Below are 24,342 nucleotides of genomic sequence, written 5' to 3'. Positions count from 1 at the left end.
TCCCACCCATCTAGGTCATCACAGAACACTGAGGGAGCTGAGCTTCCTGTGCTTTATAGCATGTTCCCACTAGCTATCTGTTCTATGCACGGCATTGCATATATGTCACTCCCAATCTCCCAATTTGTCCCACCCTTCCCTTCCCCCTACTGTGTCCACATGTCTGATTTCTACATCTGCATCTCTGTTCCTGCCCTGCAAGTAGGTTCATCTGTACCATTTTTCTGGATTCCACATATAGGCGTTAATATATGATATTTGTTTTTCTCTTTCTGGCTTACTTCACTCTGTATGACGGACTCTAGGTCCATCCACATCTCTACAAATGACCCAGTTTCGTTCCTTTTTATGGCTGAATGATATTCCATTGTATATATGTGCCACATCTTCTTTATCCATTCATCTGTCATTGGACATTTAGGTTGTTTCCATGACCTGGCTATTGTAAATAGTGCTGCAGCTGTCTTTTTATTTATGAATTCTAAAGTGTGGAATTTGCTGTGGACCAAACTGTCCTGTTAGTTTTTAAGTAAGTGGAGGCCAGAACTTTGTCTCATTTCTCTGTACAACACCCCTAACATCTGGTATAGTGTTGGATCATTTCTGAACTTGTAGCGCCTTTATCTGTGACCTTCAGTGTGCTCACCATTTCCAGGAGTTTTTGGTTTAGCCCTCACCGTGTTTCATTTTGCTACTATATCTTTACTTCATCCACTTATATCAATTAAAATAAAAAACAAAAAGCTGTATTGAAGCTTTTACTGCATGTGGTAGAGGAAGAGATTAGTTACAAATTTTAAATTACACCCTAATTTAGATTCTAGAATCCTAGCTCTATGCTCAAATTCAAACGGAATGAAATGAAACAGTTAAAGAATTCCCCAGATACCTGTTTCTCCTGACATTCAGTTTGTATATCTCATAGTTCTAATTAAATATTATTGCTTTGTGCCTGTTTGTCCTATTTCAGTACTGCTCAGATAAATAGACAGATCTGTATGAAAGCTATTGGGTTGGCTGAAAATTTCGTTTGGGTTTTTTTGTAACGTGGAAAAGCCCGAACAAACTTTTTGGCCAACCCAATACGTTTGCATTTATGGCTTATACTCCAACTTTATTAGAGTATTTTATTTTCAGCTCTGTTTATTTCCAACCCTTCTGTGACTGTATAATTCATTTTGGAGCAATTTTTACTCCCTTCATTATAGTAGCATTTTAGAGTGCATTCCAAAGATTACCAAGTTATGTTTTTAGGTGTTGAATGTCATTACTCTGATCCTAGAATGTGTTTCTTGTTATTTTGAGTCTTAATTTGAATCTAATCAGTTTTGACCTAAATTACTAGAGTTTGTGTCTAATCTGTTTATTGATTTCCATTTTATAATGGCTACAAGTTATTGCTAGTTAAAAATGTAATGTAGTATTCTCACTGTAAAAATACAGAATTTGTATCTTTCAAGTTTTTTTCCCCACCATTTTCTTTCATCCCTACTTTGAAAAATTGTTTTTGAGTCTGGGTATTTCTGTAAAACTCCTTAACTCTACTTTTGGGCTTCACTTCTAATTATGAAGGAGGATATTAGTTAAATGTCTGGAAATGAACTGGTAACCTAAATACTTTTATTCTAAAAAATAATAATCTATGTGCTTAATACTCTGTAGAATATTAAGAGGTAGTATGCTAATAAATCATAGGAGGATTTTCTGTACTTTCTTCTAAAGAATTTGTAATATTGAATTCTAAAGAATAAAATATAAGCAGGTTAAGAGGTTAAAGAGGAATATGGATAAGATTTTCTCTTTTTAAAATTTAGGGATAATTGCAACAAAAAGAATGAAATAGATAGGAATAAACCTAACCAAGGAGGTAAAAGACCTGTACTCAGAAAACTGTAAGACACTAATGAAAGAAATCAAAGACTGCACAAACAGATGGAAGGACATACCATGTTCTTGGATTGGAATAATCAACATTGTGAAAATGACTGTACTACCGAAAGCAATTTACAGATTCAGTGCAATCCCGATCAAATTACCAATGGCATTTTTCACAGAACTAGAACAGGAAATTTTATGATTTGTAGGGAAACGCAAAAGACCCTGAATAGCCAAAGCAATCTTGAGAAGGAAAGATGGAGTTGGCGGAATCAGGCTTCCTGACTTCAGGCTATACTACAAGGCTACAGTGATCAAGACAGTATGGTACTGGCACAAAAACAGAAATATAGATCAATGGAACAGGATAGAAAGCCCAGAGATAAACTATGGTCAACTAATCTATGACAAAGGAGGCAAATACAATGGAGGAAAGGCAGCCTCTTCAATAAGTAGTGCTTGGAAAACTGGACAGCTACATGTAAAAGAATGAAATTAGAACACTCTTTAACACCATATACAAAAATAAACTCCAAATGGATTAAAGACCAAAATGTAAGTCCAGACACCATAAAACTCTTAGAGGAAAACATAGGAAGAACACTCTTCGACATAAATCACAGCAAGATCTTTTTTGATCCACCCCCTAGAATCATGGAAATAAAAACAAAAATAAATAAATGGGAGCTAATGAAACTTCAAAGCTTCTGCACAGCAAAGGAAACTATAAGCAAGACGAAAAGACAACCCTCAGAATGGGAGAAAATATTTGCCAACGAATCAACAGACAAAGGATTCATCTCCAAAATATATAAACAGTTCATCCAGCTCAATATCAAAAAAACAAGCAACCCAATCAAAAAATGGGCAGAAGACCTAAATAGGCGTTTCTCCAAAGAAGACATACGGATGGCCATGAGGCATGTGAAAAGCTGCTCAGCATCACTAATTGTTAGAGAAATGCAAATCAAAACTACAATAAGGTATCACCTCACACCGGTTAGAATGGGCATCATCAGAAAATCTACAAACAGTAAATGCTGGAGAGGGTGTGGAGAAAAAGGAACACTCTTGCACTGTTGGTGGGAATGTAAATTGATACAGCCACTATGGAGAACAGTATGGAGGTTCCTTGCAAAAAACCTAAAAATAGAGTTATCATATGACCCAGCAATCCTGCTACTGGGCATATATCCAGAGAACACCATAATTCAGAAAGACACATTCACTCCAGTGTTCACTGCAGCACTATTTACAATAGCCAGGACATGGAAGCAACCCAAATGTCCATCAACAGATGAATGGATAAAGAAGATGTGGTACATACATACAATGGAATATTACTCAGCTGTAAAAAGCAATGAAACTGGGACATTTTTAGAGACATGGATGGACCTAGAGACTGTCATACAGAGTGAAGTGAGTCAGAAAGAGAAAAACAAATATCGTGTATTAACACATATATGTGGACTATAGAAAAATGGTACAAATCCACCAGTTTGCAAGGCAGAAATAGAGACCCAGCTGTAGAGAACAAATATATGGACACCAAGTGGGGAAAGCAGGGAGGGTTGGGGGGGAATGAATTGGGAGATTGGGATACCAAGTAGTACACTCTAAATATATGCAGTTTATTGTATGTTAACTGTATCTCAATAAAAGTTCTTAAAAAAAATTTAGGGATAATGTAGCTTTTCGGTGGTTGTTCCTTTGTGGGAAATTTGGATGTTTCTTTTGTGGTGGGGGTCACTGTAATGTTTTGTTTTTGTGCCAAAATGGGAGTGAAAACTTCATGGAAATACTGGTAATTTAACATCATGGAAAGTCACGTCGTACTCACATTTATGACTTTGAAAAACCATGAGCTGCCAGTCTTCTGTCCAGGGTAGCATTAAGCCTGTGCTGTAGCTTTTCACTGTCAGTGTGAAAAAGTCCAAATAAAGTATCATTTGTGCTGTGCCTTACTAGGGAGCTTTTTTATTACTTATATAATTCTTGAGCAGGAGAGCAGGGTAAGTCACAGTAGCTCACATACCTGTAATCTAAAAATCTTAATTAAAGGAAGATTTAAAAGCACTATAATGAGAAGGTTCAACTAGAGATGTATGTCTGAGGCCTCTTCTGACCCTAATATCCCTTGATTCTGTGTTGCTTTTTATTTCCATTTTGTCTTAATTAGTTTTCCTTAAGAATTGGGCACTTTCAAAAAAATCTAAATTTATTTCTGTGTTTCTTAACCTGGTCAGAGGTGATGAGTAACGGAAAAGTATAGGAATAGAAGTGACATTGGTAATTATTGGCTGGATCAGTGTAGTTTTATGTGTTCAAGGAAACTTCTGTTGTTTTTTAAAAAGTGACTTCAAGGCCTTACTATAACTTTATCTACCTGATGTTCAGGAATCCATGGCAATACACATTAGCCTCTGGATTTCTATTTATTTCATATATCCCTTTACTCTTAATTTAGGAGAATTTGTTTAAATATTTTCATTTGAAAGTAATATAGTAAAATACACAGCTCTATATTATATTGTTGGGTGGATATTGCCGTGCTATGAAAAGGTAGATTTTGAAATGGAAAGTTAAAATAAAGCTCTTTAAAAGTTAGAATTTTAATTCTGCGTAATTGCATTAGGTAATTGCACACATTTATTATCTATTGAAGAACATTTATTACACTGTAGAATAATAAAGGTGTATTATATATGTATAACAAATATAGCATTCTGGCTTTTTTGGGGGGGAGGTTAAGAAATCGAAACCCAAACATAAAGTAGATTTTCACCTTGGCCACATGTCTATTCACTGTACCCTTTATTTTGCTTGTTTGTTTTTTAAAAATGGACTAACAGATATGAGCAAGCTATATCTTTTTTTTTTTAAGCTCTTTATTGGAGTATAATTGCTTTACACTGTTGTGCCAGTTTTTGCTGTACAACAAAGTGAATCAGCTGTATTTATACATATATCCCCATATCCCCTCCCTCCCGTGGCTCCCTCCCACCCTCCCTACCGCACCCCTCTAAATCATCACCCATCATCAAGTTGATCTCCATGTGTTATGCAGCAGGTTCCCACTAGCTATCTGTTTTACATTTGGTAGTGTATATATGTCAGTGCTATTCTCTCACTTCGTCCCAGCTTCCCCTTCGCCCCACCCCATGTCCTCAAGTCCATTCCCTACATCTACATCTTTATTCTTGCCCTGTCACTGGATTCATCAGTACCATTTTTTTAGATTCCATATATATGCATTAGTATATGGTATTTGTTTTTCTCTTTCTGGCTTACTTCACTCTGTATAACAGTCTCTAGGTCTATCCACCTCATTACAAATAACTCCATTTCATTCCTTTTTATGGCTGAGTCATATTCCATTGTATATATGTGCCACATCTTCTTTATCCATTCATCTGTTGATGGGCATTTAGGTTGCTTCCATGTTCTGGCTATTGTAAATAGTGCTGCAATGAACATTGTGCTGTAGGTTTCTTTTTGGATTATGGTTTTCTCAGGGTATATGCCCAATGGTGGAATTGCTGGGTCATATGGTAGTTCTATTTTTAGTTTTTTAAGGAACCTCCATACTGTTTTCCATAGTGGCTGCACCAATTTATGTTCCCACCAGCAGTGCAGGAGTATCCTTTTCTCCGCACCCTCTCCAGCATTTATTGTTTTTAGATTTCTTGATAATGGCCATTCTGACCTGTGTGAGGTGATATACCTCATTGTGGCTTTGACTTGCATTTCTCTAATGATGAGTGATGTTGAGCATCTTTTCATGTGTTTGTTGGCCAACTGTATGTCTTCTTTGGAGAAATGTCTATTTAGGTCTTCTGCCCATTTTTGGATTGGATTATTTGCTTTTGGGTAGTAAGCTGCATGAGCTGCTTGTATATTTTGGAGATTAATCCTTTGTCAGTTGCTTCGTTAGCAAATATTTTCTCCTGTTCTGAGGGTTGTCTCCTTGTCTTGTTTATGGTTTCTTTTGCTGTGCAAAACACTTTTAAGTTTCATTAGGTCCCATTTGTTTACTTTTTATTTTATTTCCATTATTCCAGGAAGTGGGTCAAAAAGGATCTTGCTTTTATATATGTCATAGAGTGTTCTGCCTGTGTTTTCCTCTAAGAGTTTTATAGTGTCTGGCCTCACATTTAGGTCTTTAATCCATTTTGAGTTTATTTTTGTGTATGGTGTTGGGAAGTGTTCTAATTTCATTCTTTTACATATAGCTGTCCAATTTTCCCAGCACCACTTATTGAAGAAGCTATCTTTTCTCCATTATATGTTAGCAGGCTATATCTTGGTGATCATTTGCAATTAGCATTTTCTTTCCTCTTGCAAAGAGTGGCATATGCAATAGCAGTGATTAAAAATAAACATTTTGGTGCCTATTTATTTTTATTGCTTGATTGTAAATAAGTGGCATCTATAGATTGCCTAGTGGTTGCCATTCATCCCCTCCAAGGCTGTACGTAGTTTTTCTTTGGCTTTTGAAAGAAAGTGAAGTGTTTTCTGTGCATGAATCCTAATCATGGAGTTAAACTCTGGAAGTACCTGAGGTACTGGTCTTTAAAAAAACCACCTGTACAGTGTTGGTAGAGCTTGTGAGCTAAAGAATCTGTGTCATTTGTTGGAACATGTTTATCTGAACTCTTAATCTTTGGTATATACTTTAATCTTAACTCCCTGATCTTAAGGCTCAGGTAAAAATGATCAACTTCTTGGAAAGTTGGTAACATCTTTGGGAACCATGAGGTCACAACCCCTATAACTCTATGTACGCTGCCTAATAGTGGAGGAAGGTGGTCTAATGGGTAGAGTCTGATTCCTGCATTGCATTGAGGCTGGTCCTATAGAAAGGGGCATATCTGATATGAAGCAACCCTAGCCACACTCTGTTCAATCTGAAGGCAGTGCTTTCTCTTCTCTCTCTCTGACATGGGAGTTCTCTTAGGGTAGAGATAATTAAAGAAAATGTGTGTGGTTGAGGATTATGTTACCCTTATCCCATAATACAACCATTATATCTCCTCTCCAACTCCTCAAATCAAAACAGTGGTACTGATAATAGATATTAGAATGGTCAGTCATTTGGCTCTGGGAAGTCTTGTGTTTTTAAAAAAAGTAAGTTTCATTTTTAAATTTTTGACCTACAAATTCAGAATAACTATTGATTGAAATATAAACTTATATAAGTAGCAAGGATAGAATTTTCCTGGCTTCCATAAAATTTAGTATTGACAAAGACTAAAGAATTCTTTATTTCAGAAATTTCATTTTATAGATCCTGAGCAGGTGTTTGGGAGAGAAAGTCCTTTGCCCAGGATCACCCCTCTCTATAGTAAGAAAGCCCAGATTCATGGCAGTACTCAGGCCTCTAGATTCCCAGGCCCAGACTCTTTTTTTTTCTTGGTTACTTGTTTTTAGAGTGGGAAGAAGCCTGAACAACTGGCTTAATTCTGAACAATGTATTTGAATGATTTTTTTTTTTTCTACATTGACAATAAAGTCAGCATTAACTAATAGTGTAATTGGTCATATACTTAATATGGAATAATTAACTAATAGTGTAATTGGTCATATACTTAATATGGAATAATTAGTGTTATTGGGTGGTTGAGTAGAGCAGTGTCCTTATGCTTTCATATCGACTCTAGTTTCTGCCCAGAGGACCTTTCCCAGAGCTGGATAATCTCCTGAATCTAGTTTCCCAACTGACAACTGAGTTGACATTTTTCTTTAACAAAGAGCTCTGAATTGGCTTTGTAGATCGGAGCCATTGATTTTCAGATCTGATTGGCTTATGGCCGTGAGAGGTCATGGTGGCACTCTTGCTCCCTGTGATATGTTTTATGCTGCTTTTTTTTTTTTTTTTTTTTTTTAAATTCCATGGGATACTATCAAGACCAGGTGGTGAGACGCTGTCAGCCTAAAAGGCTGACTTTGATCCTCAGACAGAGTGAAACTAGTAGAAAAAGGCTGCATTCTTGTTAAAGCCCATGGCTGTGTGCAGCCAACTGGTGGCCTGTGCCATTGCTCCTCTCCAGTGAGGTGTCCTGGAAGCCACTCGCTAGACCACACTTCCCCATTTGATGTGACACATTCGAGTTCAGAATTACCTTTTGCCTCCTGAGGAGGCAGATTGTTCTGAACAGCTGCAGACTTAAACCTTGGCTCACAAAGGCAAAGGTGGTAATAATTATTTTACTCTAACAAAACAGAACAGCACATTTGAGGATATCAGTTATCCTGACAGCGTAGCTATGATGTGGAGGCCTTTCTGTTAGGGAACTTCTTACAGGCTAGAAAAGTCGCAAGTCTTTTCTTTTTTTTTTTGCTTCTGTTCGTTCTCTCTTTTGCTCAATAAACACCATCCCTCCCTACCCCCCTTTGGTAACGGAGAGGAAGGAAGAGAAGTCTCCGTAGCTTATTGTAAGTGGAACTATATTCATAAATAGCTTCTTGAGTGAGAACAAATGCCTCATTAATCTCAAGTGCTTCAACCAGAGAGCACTAGTGTAGTCAGGAAGAGTAATGACCGACATCGCGGGGAGCGCAGTGTACTGTGCTGCACTCCAGGACGTGCGTGCCCGGAGGTCACTGGGCTAAAAGGCACAGCTCCTCAGCAATGAGGAAAGAGACCCCTCGGCAGCGTGCAGGGGAAAAGAAATGCAGTGCAGGCGCTTCTCCTGAATGGCAAAAACTAGTCTGGTGGCAGGATGAGGAAAGCATATACTTTGCTATTTGCTATCAAAGGTCACACTGGGAAGAAAGAATCAACCAGCTGGGTTTTTATTTGAAAGCCAAATGTTGTACAGTCTTAACAAAGTAAGATGTATATTCAATTTGAAGTACTTTACTCAGGATCCTGGAAATACTGTTATGTAAATGCCGTGCAGTTCTATATAGATTACCTCTGACCCGCCTTAAATTATAGAGGTGCTTCTCCTTGCCATCGAGCATGTGCCTGGCTTGCTGTCGGATAGGTGCTCCGCAGACCTCAAGTGAATTTTTATACTGCTGTAAGGAATGGCGTTAGAAGGGCGGGGGGATGCAGTTTGAAATGTAGAGTGTGATTTCCTATTTTTCTCTTATCTTCCTTTCATACAAATGGCTATATGATGGTATTTAAATAACTAAAATGTTGTAACAATCCCCCCACCCTGGGCACGTCTACATCCTAATCCCTGGAGCCTGTGTGTTATATTGCATGAAAAAGGGAATTATGGTAGCAGATGGCATTCAGATCACTAATCAGCTGGGTTTTCAATAGGGACGTTATTCTGCTTACCTGGGTGCATCCAGTACAATCAGAAGAGTCCTTATATGAGGAAGAGAGGGGCAGAAAAGGTCAGAGTGATGTGATGTGAGAAGTGCTTGGCCTGCTGTTGCTGGCTTTGAAGGTGGAGGAGGAGAGCCTAGGACCAAGCATGCAGGCTCCCCTACAAGCTGGTGAGGGCAAAGAAATAGATTCTCCCCTAGAGACTCCAGAAGGGAGTGACCCTGCTGACATCTTGATTTTAGCCCAGTGAGACCCATTTTGGAATTCTCACCTACTGAACTGTATGCATACATGTTGTTTTGTTGTTGTTGTTTTTACAATAAACTGCATATGTTTAGAGTGTACAATTTGGTATCCCAATCTCCCAATTCATTCCCCCCCAACCCTCCCCGCTTTCCCCACTTGGTGTCCATATGTTTGTTCTCTGCATCAGTGTCTCTATTTCTGCCTTGCAAAACGGTTGATTTGTACCATTTTTCTATATTCCACATATGTGTTAATATACGATATTTGTTTTTCTCTTTCTGACTCACTTCACTCTGTATGACAGTCTCTAGGTCCATCCATGTCTCTAAAAATGTCCCAGTTTCATTGCTTTTTATAGCTGAGTAATATTCCATTGTATGTATGTACCACATCTTCTTTATCCATTCATCTGTTGATGGACATTTAGGTTGCTTCCATGTCCTGGCTATTGTAAATAGTGCTGCATTGAACACTGGGGTGCATGTGTCTTTTTGAATTATGGTGTTCTCTGGGTATATGCCCAGTAGTGGGATTGCTGGGTCATATGCTAGTTCTAATTTTAGTTTTGCAAGGAACCTCCATACTGTTCTCCATAGTGGCTGTATCAATTTACATTCCCACCAACAGTGCAAGAGCGTTCCCTTTTCTCCACACCCTCTCCAGCATTTACTGTTTGTAGATTTTCTGATGATGCCCATTCTGACGGGTGTGAGGTGATACCTTATTGTAGTTTTGATTTGCATTTCTCTAATAATTAGTGGTGTTGAGCAGCGTTTCGCATACATGTTGTTTTAAGCCATTGCGTTTGAGGTAATTTGTTGTTGCAGTAATAGAGAACTAAAGGGTGCACAGTGGAAAGATAGCCTTTTGAAAGGGCAGTAAGTTTTCACTCTTTACCATTCCATTCCACTAGGTGTGTTGTACTTTCAGTGTCATCTTTCAGTTTCAGGCATCTTTCTCTGACTACCTTCTGTCTCTCTAGCCCACACCCTCTAGTTTCAGGACTCCAGATACTCTTCCTTGGTATTACTCAGCCCTGGTAAATCCAACTGTCTATGTACTGTGTACCTGCACCCCTGTAGGTAAATATGGTTATGGAGAAACTTCCAATATGCAGATTGCTCTTGCTTTTAGTTTGTAACTGGTCCTCAATGGTGCGGGTAATTCATGTTGCATTCCCATCATTCACTCACTCTACCACTCTCCTCGTTGACTGTTTCATATCTTCTTTCTCCTCAAGCTTCCCCATCTCCCCTCATCCTCACCCTCACTTCATGAAGTCTCCTTATATTCACGGAGAAATAGGAGGACACCAGTAGAGATCTTAAGGTTTCTACCTGCTTCATATCTATCACATCTCTGCTCCTAAGGCTCTCCGCTCTCTCATACACAGGATCTTAGTTCCGGTAGTTCAGCCCTTTCTCGCCCACATCCTTTCTCCAGATAATCCTCATCATCGTCCACACAGCTGTCATTTTTTCCATCTTCAAGTAAACCAGAAAACCCTCTCTTGATCTGTCTTCCCACTAGCTCCCATCCTATTTCTCCATGTCCCTATATATATAGTAAACCTACTGAAAAGTCTTACCTTTATTCACCCTCTCCAATTCTTCTCCCCTACTTCTGTCTTAAATTCATTCCAGTCATAGGCTTTGCCCCACATTTCTTTAGAAACTTTTGTTGATCACTGCCTCCAGTTTGAAGCAGTGCTCACCTGGCTTCCAGGATCCTGTATTCTCCTGCTTTTCCTCTTACTTTACTGGCCACTTCCTCTCACTCCCCAGAGTTCAAAATGTGGGCCTCATCTCTGCAGTAACCCGTTTGGTAGTCTCATCCCATCTCATAGCTTTAATGGCTGTGAACAGCATTTAGTCATTGATGGCTTGGGCATTTCTAGTCTAGCTCAGTCTCACCCATGTGGCCAACTTTATGACAGCTTCTCCTCTTGCATGTCCAATAGTTCAAATTTACCCTGTCCGGAACTGAATTCCAGATCATCTTCTGCAGGCGTCCTTTTTTCCAGGCCTTCCAGCTGCTGAGGCCAAGAACTTTAGAGTTAGATTTGATGTTTTCTTTTTCTCATACTCCACATCTGTCTGACAGTAGATCCTGCCTTGTCTGCAAGGGTGAGTCAAAAATTATCTGCACTCTGGCTGTAGAATTTATTTTTAGAGAATACAAATGTGTCATTTTTCAACATAATCTCCTTGCTTTTCAATACTCTTTGTCCATTTGTCAACAGGCTTTCGTATTCCCTCATTAAAAAATGTTTTAGGCTGAGCTGCAAGCCACAAATGCACTGCTGTCTTCACTTCTTCATCAGAAGTGAATCTTCGTCCTCGTAGGGCTGCTTTCAGGGGACCAAACAGGTGAAAGTCTGATGGAGCAAGATCAGGACTATAGGTGACCTTCTTCACGACAAAACACTTTCTCCATACTGTGCACAAAGTCTTCAATAAATAACAGCACCAGGTACACCCTCAGACCACAAAAAACGAATCGCTGCGTGCTGCTCTTCTTTCGTGCAAATCACAAGTGGGGCATCCGTTTGCTCGCACCGCAGTTACAAATAAACTGATGTAACACGTTCAACACCTGCACAGCAGTGACTGGGGAGACAGTAGACTTGAATGGAAAGTGCCAAGACAAGTGCAGCCAACAGAAATTCTAATATAACTGGAGTGCGGATAATTTTTGACTCACCCTCTTACTTCTAAAATGCATCTAGAATCCTGGCCACTTCTTAGTCACTTCTGCTGACATAACCCAGACTAATTTATTCATTACTTCTTTCCTGGATATGGTGGTAACCTGCTAACTTCCATTCTCACTTTTACCCTTGAACCTTTATTGTCTGCTGTCAACACAGCAATTGAGATCATCTGATTAAAATATAAGGCAGGTTATGTCCTTGGTGTACTCAAACCTTACAGTGGCTTCAAGCCATTGCTTTTTTCCATGGCTCATGAAGTCTCACCAGGTATTCTTCCTCTTACTTTCTGATGACCTTTCCTATTAGAAAAGGCCTGGATCTGCAGCCATAACCTCTCCCTGGAGAACTCCACGGCCCACTCCCATAGTGCTTAGCATCCCTTTCCTTGAAATAACCTGCTGATTTAGTTTGTCTGTTCTCCCAGCTAGAGTGTACCTTTGTCATTCATTGCTGTTGCCCCGTGTCTAGGATACAACATGGTGATTAACCAGTATTTGTTGAATGAATGTATATTTTAACTTGTAGTACAAATTAGATGTGTCTAAATTAGGGAACTTGCTGGTATAAAATTCATTGGAGCCTGTGAAATTTCCATTCAGATGATTACTGCAGAAAACTTGTCATTGAATTCTCTCATCACTCAGAATTTACACCAGCCCCATCCTAACATGAGATTCCATCCTCTCTCCAACCCTGGTAAATGAGCCCCATCTCCAGAAATGGTTCTTCCGTGTTTTGTTGATCAGCACTTTGTAAGCTAGTTTTCTGTTAATGTGATTAATTACTCTTTGTTTTCCCAGCTCAGACAGCCCTATTTTATGGTTTTGCATTTCTGTTATGAACATGTCAGATAAATAAGGGTGTGAGGAGGTACTTCTATCTTGTAATTTTTCTATAGCACTGAAAATTGACTTTAGTGTCACTTATGGGTATGTCAGCTAGAATGAGCTCCTTACGAGGCAGCTGGAGAATGTTGGTATTGGCATTTCTTTAACTGATGTTTTATACAAGAGCCTTTGAAACATGATTTTCCTCTACGACAAATAATGAACAACTGTGATAGCCATATTCTAACAGTGCCCTGCTCACTGTTGTTGTTGACGTTGTGTCAGCACTTTGATTGTAAACACTCTTTTTCAGTTTAATAGCAGAGCTGTAAACAAATCATTCCATCTTGTAAATTGGTATACTAGCTGTTCACCTCAGTAGTGATTTTTTATGAAACCAAATTTAAAAGTAACTTAGTATTGCTACAGTGGGATTTTGTGAATGGTATTAGGTGAGGGAAAGGGACCTAAGTAGGAAAGGTACAATGTCCAGAATATGATCTAAGTTTATACTTTTTTATTCAGCTTTTAGCTGCCGTGGGGGTGAAGTACACAACAGAATGGCTCTTTTGATGCTCTACTTGGGAGACAGGAATAACGGCTACTCGTAGAGTAATCATTTTGTAACAGGCATTTCAGCATTTTGTTTTGTTTTGTTTTAGGAAATATTAGTTGACTAGCAGTATATCTAATTCTTTATAATAGTGAGTCGTTTTACACTAGGTGTTACTGTTCCTAGAGAAGGCATGCTCATAAACATAAGATAAAACAAGCCTGGCAATGGGCATTCTCTGTGGAATTTTATTTATTTATGTTGTTCCGCAAGGCTGAACAATTTTGGTATCTCCTCAGGTTAGATTGGAAAGAAGTTTCCGTACACTGAAAGACTATAGTAGAAATTGTAGATGCCCATTTAAAATTTTCATTTAAGTAAAAAAGAAAAATTAGAAAAATAGGATCAACCTCCATGGTTATATTAATTTTAAATTACACATATTTGATGGAAAAAGGTTTAATTTATGTGTCTGTGAGTTTTCTTTTTTTTTTAAATTTTATTTATTTATTTATTATTTTTTGGGGGGTACTTCTTTTTTTAATGTAAAAGTAATAAGTGTTGTTAGGAAGATCTCCTATTCCCGACACTGTGAGATTCTCAAATCTCAATTTTTACAGAAAACTACTCATACTGTTTTGTCAATCAGCCTTTCAGATCTTTTCTATGCATAAACTAATGTTATATTTTGTTGTTTGTTAGAACCAAATGGTGTCACAGTTTATTTAAACCTGCCTTAGTCTTTTCACTTAATATTACATTGTGTAATTCTCAGTAACTCAGTAATTTTTGGATTTACCATATCTTTTTCATCACTATTTTATTTTTTTAAGCTTTTTTATTTTTTTAAGCTGTTTATTGGAATATAATTGCTTTATACTCTTGTGCCAGCTTTTGAGGTACACCAAAGTGAATCAGCTGTATTTATACATATATCCCCATATCCCCTCCCTCCCGCAACTCCCTCCCACCCTCCCTATCCTGGCCCTCTAAATCATTACCCATCACTGAGTTTATCTCCCTGTGTTATGCAGCAACTTCCTACTAGCTGTCTCTTTTACATTTGGTTGTGTGTATATGTCAGTGCTACTCTCTCATTTCGTCCCAGCTTCCCCTTTGCCCCCTCCCAACCCCATGTCCTCAAGTCCATTCTCTACATCTGCATCTGTATTCTTGCCCTGTCACTGGGTTCATCAGTACCATTTTTTTAGATTCCATATATATGAGTTAGCATACAGTATTTGTTTTTCTCTTTCTGGCTTACTTCGCTCTGTATAACAGTCTCTAGATCTATCCACCTCACTACAAATAACTCCATTTCATTCCTTTTTATGGCTGAGTAATATTCCATTTTATATATGAGCCACATCTTCTTTATCCATTCCTCTGTTGATGGGCATTTAGGTTGCTTCCATGTCCTGGCTATTGTAAATAGTGCTGCAGTGAACATTACGGTCCATGTTTCTTTCTGGATTATGGTTTTCTCTGGGTATATGCCCAGGAGTGGGATTGCTGAGTCATATGATAGTTCCATTTTTAGTTTTTTAAGGAACCTCCATACTGTTTTCCATAGTGGCTATACCAACTTACATTCCCACCAACAGTGCAGGAGGGTTCCCTTTTCTCCGCACCCACTCCAGCATTTATTGTTTCTAGATTTTTTGATGATGGTTATTCTGACCGATGTGAGGTGATACCTCGTTGTGGCTTTGATTTACATTTCTCTAATGATTAGTGATCATCACTGTTTTAAATTTCAATCTTGAATCTAATTAAAACATTCAGACATTACAAATAAAATCTAAGTGACAATTCCAGTTCCTCCCAGAGGTAACTGTTTTCTCTATTATAAACAGAAATGAAAGGATAGTCATTGTACATTCCTACTTCCGCATAGATGTAAATATTTACCTAAGATACATTCCAGGAAGGCAAATTGCTTGTCATAATTTATATGCATTTAAAATTTTGATTGATAATGCCAAATTCCTCTCCAAAACCACCATAACAACTCACATACACCCAAACTGTAGATTTTCTGATTTAAAAATTTGAGGTTAATGCTCATTATTTCATTTTTCATTTTCTTTATTCTCAAAATTGTGTATCTTTCATGTATTTATTGGCAATGAAGAGTCTTTGAATCTTCTGCCTATTTTTCAAAAGTGTGGCTTTTTAAAAATTATTATTTGGATAAAAATCTTTGTTTTACATTGTGAATTTTTAATCTTATTTTATGTTAATTTATGTAGTATTTTATCCTTTAGAATTTAAAAATGTATAGTCAACTTTATTAATGTTTTCTACATGCCTTTTGTTTTTAAAATATTACATTAAGAAGTCATATTTATCCTAAATGCATCAATATATTTGCCTACAATTTCTTTATACTTCTGTAGTCCTACTTTGTTTTTGAGTTTAGGTCTATAAATCAATTGGAATTTTTTTTTGTGAATCAGAAATATACATACACACATCATTCAATTGAATTCATTTTTGAATAGTTTGTGGTATTAATTTTTGGTTATTTAGCTCTATCTTTCAGTTTTGTAATTTTCTCTTCAACTAAGAGTAGACTGACGTTTAATATACCATTAAGTTTTTAATTTCAGTTTTTTGTTATAGAATTTTTATATTATTTTTAAAAATCTGATTTGTCATTTATTTATAGTCACTCACATTCCTAATATCTATATTTAATTTTTAAAACATATTAAAATGCTTACTTTACATCTTGTGTCTGAGCTCATTGTGCATGTAATTCTGCTGTGGTTTTTTTTTTTTTTTTTCTGCTTATGTAACCATATTTTCCTGCATTTTTTTGAGTTTTTATTGTGAGCTTATATTCCTTAGAACTTAATATTTGGGAATTTCTTGAGGCTTTTGTTATAGGTGGTAGCTGAAAATTACAATTTTTATTTTTAAGTGATCACAATCCACCTTCCAATAATATCATCCTACTTCATGAACAGTGTAAGAACCTTACAACAGTATAATTTGATTAACTTCTCTTCTGTTTGTGGTTTTATCTTACATTTTACTTCTGCATATGCTCCACTCCATAGTGTTATTATTTTTGCTTGAAACGGTCAAGTTTTTAAATGCAACTTGTATAGTCTCTTTGTCTCTCTCTCTCTTTATTTTATATTTTCCCATTTTAGGTGTTCTTCATTCTTTCCTGCTACTTCATGGTTCAGGCTGGTGTCATTTTCCTTCATTCTGAAGATTTTTTTTTTCTTCTTTTTTTAGCAGTTGTTATAGTGTGGATTTATTCTCATAGATTTTTGTCTCTATTATTTTTATCTCATCTTCATTTTGAAAGGATATTTTCCTTGGAAGTAGGATTTCAAGTTGCCAGCTTTTTGCTTTCAGTATTCTATGGATGTTGTTCCCTTGCCATTTGCCTCCAGTGTTTCTGGTTGGATTTTAGGTGGAATTTGTATAGTTTGCTGAATGTGTCTTTTTTTTCTGCTTTTAAGATATGTTTTTCATATTTGGTTTTCAGAGTTTTGACTGTTAAGTATTTAGGTATGTTTCCTTTGTGTTCATCTGCTCCTGGTTTGCTGGGCATCTTGGATCTGTGGATTGATGTCTTTTATCAGTTTTGGAAAGTTCTCTGCCATTATCTCTTAAAATATTTCTTTTCACCCATTCTTTCTTCCCTCTTCTTCTTGGACTCCAATTATATATAAATTGAATAGGTTGTTATTTTCCCTTAGACCTCTGTTAATTCCTATAATTGCTTTTTTCCTTATATTTCCTATTCATGTTTTAAATTAACTGTGCTTTTCCTCTGCCAATTCCAGTCTGCTTTGAAATCTGTTTAGTGAATTCAACATTTCTAATGTCATGTTTTTTTCATTTCTACCATTTTAATTGTTTTTAATTTTCTTTGACTTTGCTAAAAATTTCTCTCTCTTCACATATCTTGTCTGTTCTTTTCATTAGATCCTTTTGCAATCCAAGCATTCTAATTTTAAACTCTCCATCTGATAATTCCAATATCTTGTTCATCTTGTGTCTGATTTTATTGATTATTTCCTTTCTTGATCATAAGTCACATTTTCTTGCTTTTTAGTATACCTTTTACATTTTTTGATTGTGTGGTGGACATTTTTTCTGTAGCAAATGAAGCTAATATTATCATTTCCAAAAACGGCATGGCCCTTCATCTGTCAGATTTCTAGAGTAGAAGTGAAGTCAACCCGATTGCACCTGAGTGGAGTCTAAGCTTTTTTGCAGCTTTTGTTTGATTCAATCCTCTCTGATGTCAGGTGTTTTGAGGGTGGGATTAGGACTTTGCCTTTAGCAGTGTCTGTTTTCTGAGACCATGGAGACTCTAGCATTTGTCTGGTTTCCACAGCTGGATTGGCAGCTTTTAAAACTATGAAAGATTTCTCTTTGTTTTAGAGCCTAGCTGCTTGGATTTTGGGTTCCTGTAGAGTTTTGTTTCCTCTCTACTTCTTCTTGCTTTTTGTACCTCAAGAGAATTATAACAACAGATCCATATTTTATTCCCTGCTAAATTACTACACCCAGATCATCCACTGACAGTGTTACAGTTAAGTGGTCTGGAACCACAGTTAACCTTTCACATATTTAACCACTATTCTTCTTATATTGATTGTGTGTTTATGAAATGCCTTTCAATTATTAACTCATTTAGGGAAGTAGTATTTTTTTCCTCTTTTATAGGTAAGATATCTGAGGGGTAGAGAGTAGATAAGTAACTGGCCAAAAGTTGTACCACTAGTAAATGGCAGAACTGTGATTTGAACCTTGGCCATCTGCACTTTGTTAAACACCAGGGTATGGCTGGCTCCCTAGTTTTATCCTTCTTCCTCTCAGGTAATTGGATTCATTTAGCCTGAAGTTTGATTGCACAGGCTAACTAAAATGCTGCTTTTGCCTGAAATGGTATCATTTTTGAAGGATGAAGTGGAGATTAAATTTAATGATACCATACCAATGAGAAGTTTTATTATTAGATTAATGAAACAAGTGGGAACACAGATTGTTATGTAATATATGTTGCTTGGTAACAATTTTTTATGATGAGTTCTTTTGAGGGGATTAGTTTAAAAAAATGAATTCCTAGTTATTCATAGAAATGAGGAAATGGGGACTTGGTTATGCCCTTTGTCATTATCTTCTTCGTAGTATGGTTAGGTACATACAGGTCTTCTCCCCTTCTCAGCTATGAGCTTCCCAGGGCAGGCACAGTTTCCTGTTTATTTTGGCACTCTATTTTGGTATCTTGTGCCTTGTCGTGTACGTAGGGGCAGAAGATGCTGGAGAAAAAAGGGTAGACATGTGGTCAGGAAAGCCTGAGCTTGAACTCAGTTCCTCCTTTTGCTGGTTGATTAGGCATTGGAAAACCTGTGGGTCTAATCCAGTTCACTGCCTATTTTTATAAATAGCATTGTTATTGGGATACAGCCACACCCATTTGTGTCCTACAGCGGCAGAGTTGATTAGTTGCAATAACTCTGTAGTTGTGCAAATCCTAAGTTAGTAAATATCTGGCCATTACAGAAAAAGTTTGATGACCCCTGGATTGGATGATTTTAGGCAAGTAACTCAGTCTCTTGAATCTTAGTTTCCTCATCTGTGAAGTGCGATATTAGTTACCTAATAAGTTCGTGTTAGGGAAGGGAGGTAAAGTACGTGATGTTTCTAGCATGGCATCTGGAATGAATTAGGCCTTTAATATAGTCTCTACTCTTCTGATAGAAGAATTTTCATTATTGATAACCAGTTCAATGATTTAATGTCCTGAAGGACACTGTCACTTCCTACTTTCTCATTCAGTTCTTTCATTGAATTTGAAGATGGTTGATACTTAGTACAATTAGTATGTTTGGTAGGTGCCAACCTTTCTGTTTATCAGATATCATACAGATTCTTAAGAAAACTCAGGCTGCTTTTCAGGTAAGGGTTAACCTATTAAATTTTAGAGTGATCAATTTTGTTTTTGACAATAAAGTACTAAACAAAGGAAAGAAAGGTTAAAAAGTGTCCTATCTGCTATTGTCTTGTACTGAGCTATGAACATAAGCATTTAGTTCAGATTAATTTACAAGTGAATGACTTGACAGGTTGACATCTTTGTGTTTCTACCAGACCAGCTAGTTTGACCCATGTGAGGGATGGTGAGTCAAAAAAATGATGTAGCTGGACATGACTTTTTTCTTTCCTTATTTTTTCCAAATGAAGTGAATTGAACAGAAACCATGATATCATATAATATCATGTAAATCAAAGTTACTTTACTTGGCCATGAATATTTTGTCCTTTACTAAGAAATACAAATTCTCTTTCAAGTAAATCATGGCAAAAATCTCTATGTCAGATTACTGTTTCTTAACTCCTAAGTCACTGGAGCCTGAAGCTTTCTTTACTTAGTACCCAAGCAGTATGTGAAAATGGTCTTTGCAATTTTGTGATGCTTTGATGATTTTCAAGATTTCGCTCTGTCATATTTTCTCATTTATTTAACAAATTGATATGCAGGATGCACTCTCTATTGTATTGGTTGTCGTGATAGAGAAGAGTCACCTAACATATTCTCCCAGCACTCACTGAGCTAACAGTTTAGTGAAGATAGCAGGAGGAATTCAACAAATAGTTAACAAGAGTAAGGAGAGGGAGGTAACTGAACAGGGGATTAGGAGGAGCTCTCTTTGAGGAATTGGCATTTAGGTTGAAATGTCAAGGATGTGTTCAGTTTAATGAAGAATGGAACAGTGTGTCTGGTATGTTTGGGGGCAAGGGGAACTCATGGAAGTTAGGATTGACAGAATTCAACTGATTGAATCTAGGATGAGAGGAAAATTATGTCTTCTAGCCTGAGCTAGAATGGATGGTTGATTCCACTGCTGGGAAACTGAAGGAGTACAGGCTTGAGAAGAAGACATGAATTCAGTCTTGCCCAAGTGTTTGAGATGCCTGTGGAGCTGTCAGTCAGACATCTCAGGAGATAAATGTTTGAGTCAGAGACCTTTTGGGAATCAAGGTAGTGGATCAAATGCCCAGCAAACAGGGGTGAAGAGAGGAGTGAATAGGCCCTGCTACAGAAATTACAGTGTTTAAGGAGCATGAAAGAGATGCCTGTTAAAGGAAGCTGAGGATCAACTAGAGATGGAGAAGGACAATGAGGAGAGTGTTGGGTCATAGAAACCATAGGGAGAGACTGTTTCAGGCACACTCGACAACGTTGAACTCTGCTAAGAGGTCAGACGAACCAAGAACTTGGAATTATCCATTAGATTTTGTGATGTGGAGGTCTCTGATGACCTTGGAAAGAAGACTTTTCATGTTGTGGCAGGTGGGAGTCTTCTCAGCTCCACTTAACATCTTGAATCTACAGATTCCACTTTAGAGGATGTTTCCTCCTGTTATAGTTGTGCTCTGCAGCACGTGTACCTATTCCTGACCCTAATCCGGTGCGTGGATGCAGCTTCCGTGCTGTTTTGCTATATTTAACTCTGTCCACTCGTCCGTCTAGGCTTCTTCTCACTACTAGTTTTGTTAATCAGACATCCAGCTCTCTCAGTGTCTGCGCTCCTCACAGTCCACAGCTCTCCTTCCTGCCTTCCTACTTCCAGACTAACATCTTTTATATTCAGTGAAACCATTTGACCTCCTGTTTTGTTTTCATTTTCATCCTCTCTCTGTAGAAAGTCTGTTAAGTTACTGAAAAAAAATACTTAAAGTCAATAACATTTTATGAAATTGTTATTGAATAGTTTGGATATTATTGAATAATTTGAGTTACTGGATTTCTCATTTTCCATATTTAGATTGTGAAATTTTCCTTTCATTGTGGGTTTCATCAAAACCAGTTCTTTCAAAGGCCACTAGCTTTGTAATAGAGAATGTTCTCCATCAAGTTATCTTCTTGAACTGGGTTTATAATGGATTCAAATGGATATACACAGAGCAGCTTTTGCTACTCTGAACCTTTAGTAATCACTAGGGAAATTTAAAATAGATGTGCAGAGACTTTCCAGACAAGTAAAACCATCGAACATTTCTAGTCTTTTGCCTTTTCTGCTGCCTTTTAAGGGTTTTACAGATATGCTGAGCCTCGTCAGTGGTTTTCGTATTGTTCTCAGAAAAAAAAAAGCTATGGAGTTTGACACCCGGTTATTAATAGTAGGTAAGTTAGAGGCATTCCCTGTAAAGCTGAGCACAACTGTCAAAATTAGTTAATGGAGATCACCTTGGAGAACAGATAAAGAAATTTTATATAGACATCTTGGAGGGAAAAAAAAAACCCCACAAAATAACCTGTAACTATTGAAAAAAAAATATTAGTGCAGTAAATTGGGAGGACAAGCTTAAGGTTGAAAATAAAAAAGTTACTTAGGTATTTAATTAAAAATTCTAGGTCAACAAAAGGCATTGCATTACTTTCTGGCCCGGTTTTCTCATGGACTTCTTCGTGAAATTGTAATGAGAAATAATAAGTAAAGTCTGTGTTTGTAGTAAAGGGAGTCATCCTGGAGTGAAAAGTCTATGCCAATCTAAGATACATAAAAGTGCCAAAAATATAAACTTACATGGGGAAGATAAAGGAAGACATTTTATGGCAGTGTTTTCTGGGGCTGGAAACTCTGGATTTATCAGAACAATTTTTCCAACACTATTTGCCCACAGAAAGGCCCAAGCAGTACTTTTGTGAAGAGTGTCTTTTAAAAAGAGCTTTCTGCTTAGCCATATGTCAGAACGAAGCCTGCCAATACTCTGTGTTTTAGCCATCCTTTTTATAGGAGTGGATTCCTAGAACTCAAGGGAACCAGTTGTATGTGTATTTCTCTGTTCTAGAATGCTAGTACATATCTTTCCACCTACCAGTTCCTCTGTGTCACAGCTCTCCCCCAGAGATGGCAATTGAACATGATACTAGGATAATGATAGTTCCCTACAGGAGATACGTACACTTTTGGGAATCCCCTCATCTTCCTGCCTCTCTTTTTCCTTTCTCTTCTTGAACTGTTTAGAGATGGTCCTTCATGAAGTTCCTGATAGTTTTAATTTTAAAATAAAAATTAGAATTTATTGGGATATTTAGATGAACAGTACTGAATTTTATTACATGGCCCTAATCATTGTGTGGTATTTTTTCTGCTAGGAATGCTGTCTCTGCAATTTGAGAGGGGGTGCTCTTAAGGAAACTAAAAACAATAAGTAAGTAGTGTGTTAATTGTGTTGAATTTCATCATTTCCTTCTCCTCTCTTGAGTGTTGAACCTCTGGGTGACAGTGTGCTTTGCCTCTCGTTGTACACATTGTCCCACAGCTTTTGGTGTTCAGGTCTGAGGTGGGGATTCTGTGCATGTCTCCAGAGACCATTACTGACAGCACATTCAGTTCCACTAGGCAAAGGTCTTCTAAGTCTGCTTCTGTTTAGTGTCTTTGACACCATGAGGACTAACCCCTCTTTCACTAACAAAGTTTGAAGACAGCCCATATCTTCTAGGTGCCATTGGAATCCTTGTGTTTAATATAATGAATGCTGTATTGTAATAAAAACAGGATATGGCTGAAAACAGTGAAATCTGTTATCTTTAGATAAATAACATCAATAATAATCATACTGTTAGAACAAAACCATTTACTTTTAACACCAGCAAATTAACAAGAAAGTGTGTATTCTAAAATAGAAACACAGGGAGAAAAGATTGATTTTACACTTTAAAGGGGAAACTTGGAGAATATGAAGAGAGTCATAAGTGAACATAAAAGAAAGGTAATCTTGTTTCTAGGGCAGTTGTTGAAATATATTTGTGTGTGAATTTTATTTTTATGACCCGATTTAAATATGTAAAATGGGACCAAAGCAAATTATAGGATCCTACGGGAATAGAAACATGTAGAGATGATTTAGGTATAGGTTGTATTATGGCAGTTGAGAGCCACATCCAGCCCCAAGATACATTTTTTTTGACTGACACACCATTTTATGAATTTAATTCAAATTTTAGAAGTTGAGAGATTTTATATAAAAATCCAGATTTTCATCTTTACTCGATAAATGATTGTGCATCTCTATATGACAATAACAAGCCAGGATGAGGACCTGGCCCAAATGGGGCGGGCACTCCTCGGGTTACCATGATTTACCAGTGTATGTGTTTTTGGTTACATCCTGCCTAGCCCCACAGGCACTGGAGTTGGGACCCTTGAGTAATGTCATGTCATGTCCTGTCATGTCCTGTCCTGTCATGTCATGTCATGTTATGTCATGATGGAGTTGGCATAATTATGTGCATGTGCACATTTCTGATTGTTTATAAGGAAGAGTAAAGGCACTTATTCCTATGTTGATAAAGTTTAGTCTAAAAAGCTGTATATTTGCTTAATTTTGGATGTTCATCTTTCACAGTCTTACTGTGATTGGCACTATGCTAAAAACCATCGACTAGTTCTAGGATGTTACACGGGTCATGCAGACTGCAAAATGGTGTAGGCAGTTCTTGTAAAAACAGAGGTGATAAGAACTTCTCTTCCTTCCCTTGGGTTAGGACATGAAGAAGTAGTATTTGCTATAGAATTATAGTATTTATTTAGATATGAAAGAACACCCCGATGGGGTTGACACTCATCCTCTCTCCAATCTTATGTTATTTGAGTGAAATAATATGGTTTGACTTAAAAACAGGTTGACAAATTTGATAAATTCTTTCAAAATCTCATTAAACCTCAAGAGTCTCTATATTTATTTGAGGCATAAGATTTAAGAGAAACTTAATAGTGTTAATGAGGATGTTGTCATTTTTCTGGAGTAATTCAGAATTTGACAGAAGATACACTAGGTTTTTAGTAGGAAACAAGGGAAC

General features: G+C 37.2%; 1 protein-coding gene across 10 annotated transcripts in view; it reads left to right on the top strand.

Moving 5' to 3' along the window:
• The window catches only part of KDM4C (lysine demethylase 4C), a 414,703-nt gene that overhangs the window by 243,119 nt on the left and 147,242 nt on the right, over positions 1-24,342 (top strand). For 8 of the 10 annotated variants that reach the window (XR_009051205.1, XM_057720401.1, XM_057720400.1 and 5 more), the window contains one exon: positions 22,636-22,691. The exons of the other annotated variants lie outside the window; for them this stretch is intronic. Coding sequence is in view for 7 of the 8 variants with exons in the window: in XM_057720401.1 (XP_057576384.1) it covers positions 22,636-22,691 (56 nt within the window). In the remaining variant the exon portion in view is untranslated. The remainder of the gene's footprint in view (positions 1-22,635; positions 22,692-24,342) is intronic. 10 annotated transcript variants of the gene reach the window in all.

The sequence above is a fragment of the Hippopotamus amphibius genome, chromosome 2 (genome assembly GCF_030028045.1).
Source record: "Hippopotamus amphibius kiboko isolate mHipAmp2 chromosome 2, mHipAmp2.hap2, whole genome shotgun sequence".
In the NCBI taxonomy this organism is placed as follows: domain Eukaryota; kingdom Metazoa; phylum Chordata; class Mammalia; order Artiodactyla; family Hippopotamidae; genus Hippopotamus; species Hippopotamus amphibius.
Note: the sequence above shows the minus strand (reverse complement) of the source record. Positions and strands in the feature narration are given on the sequence as shown.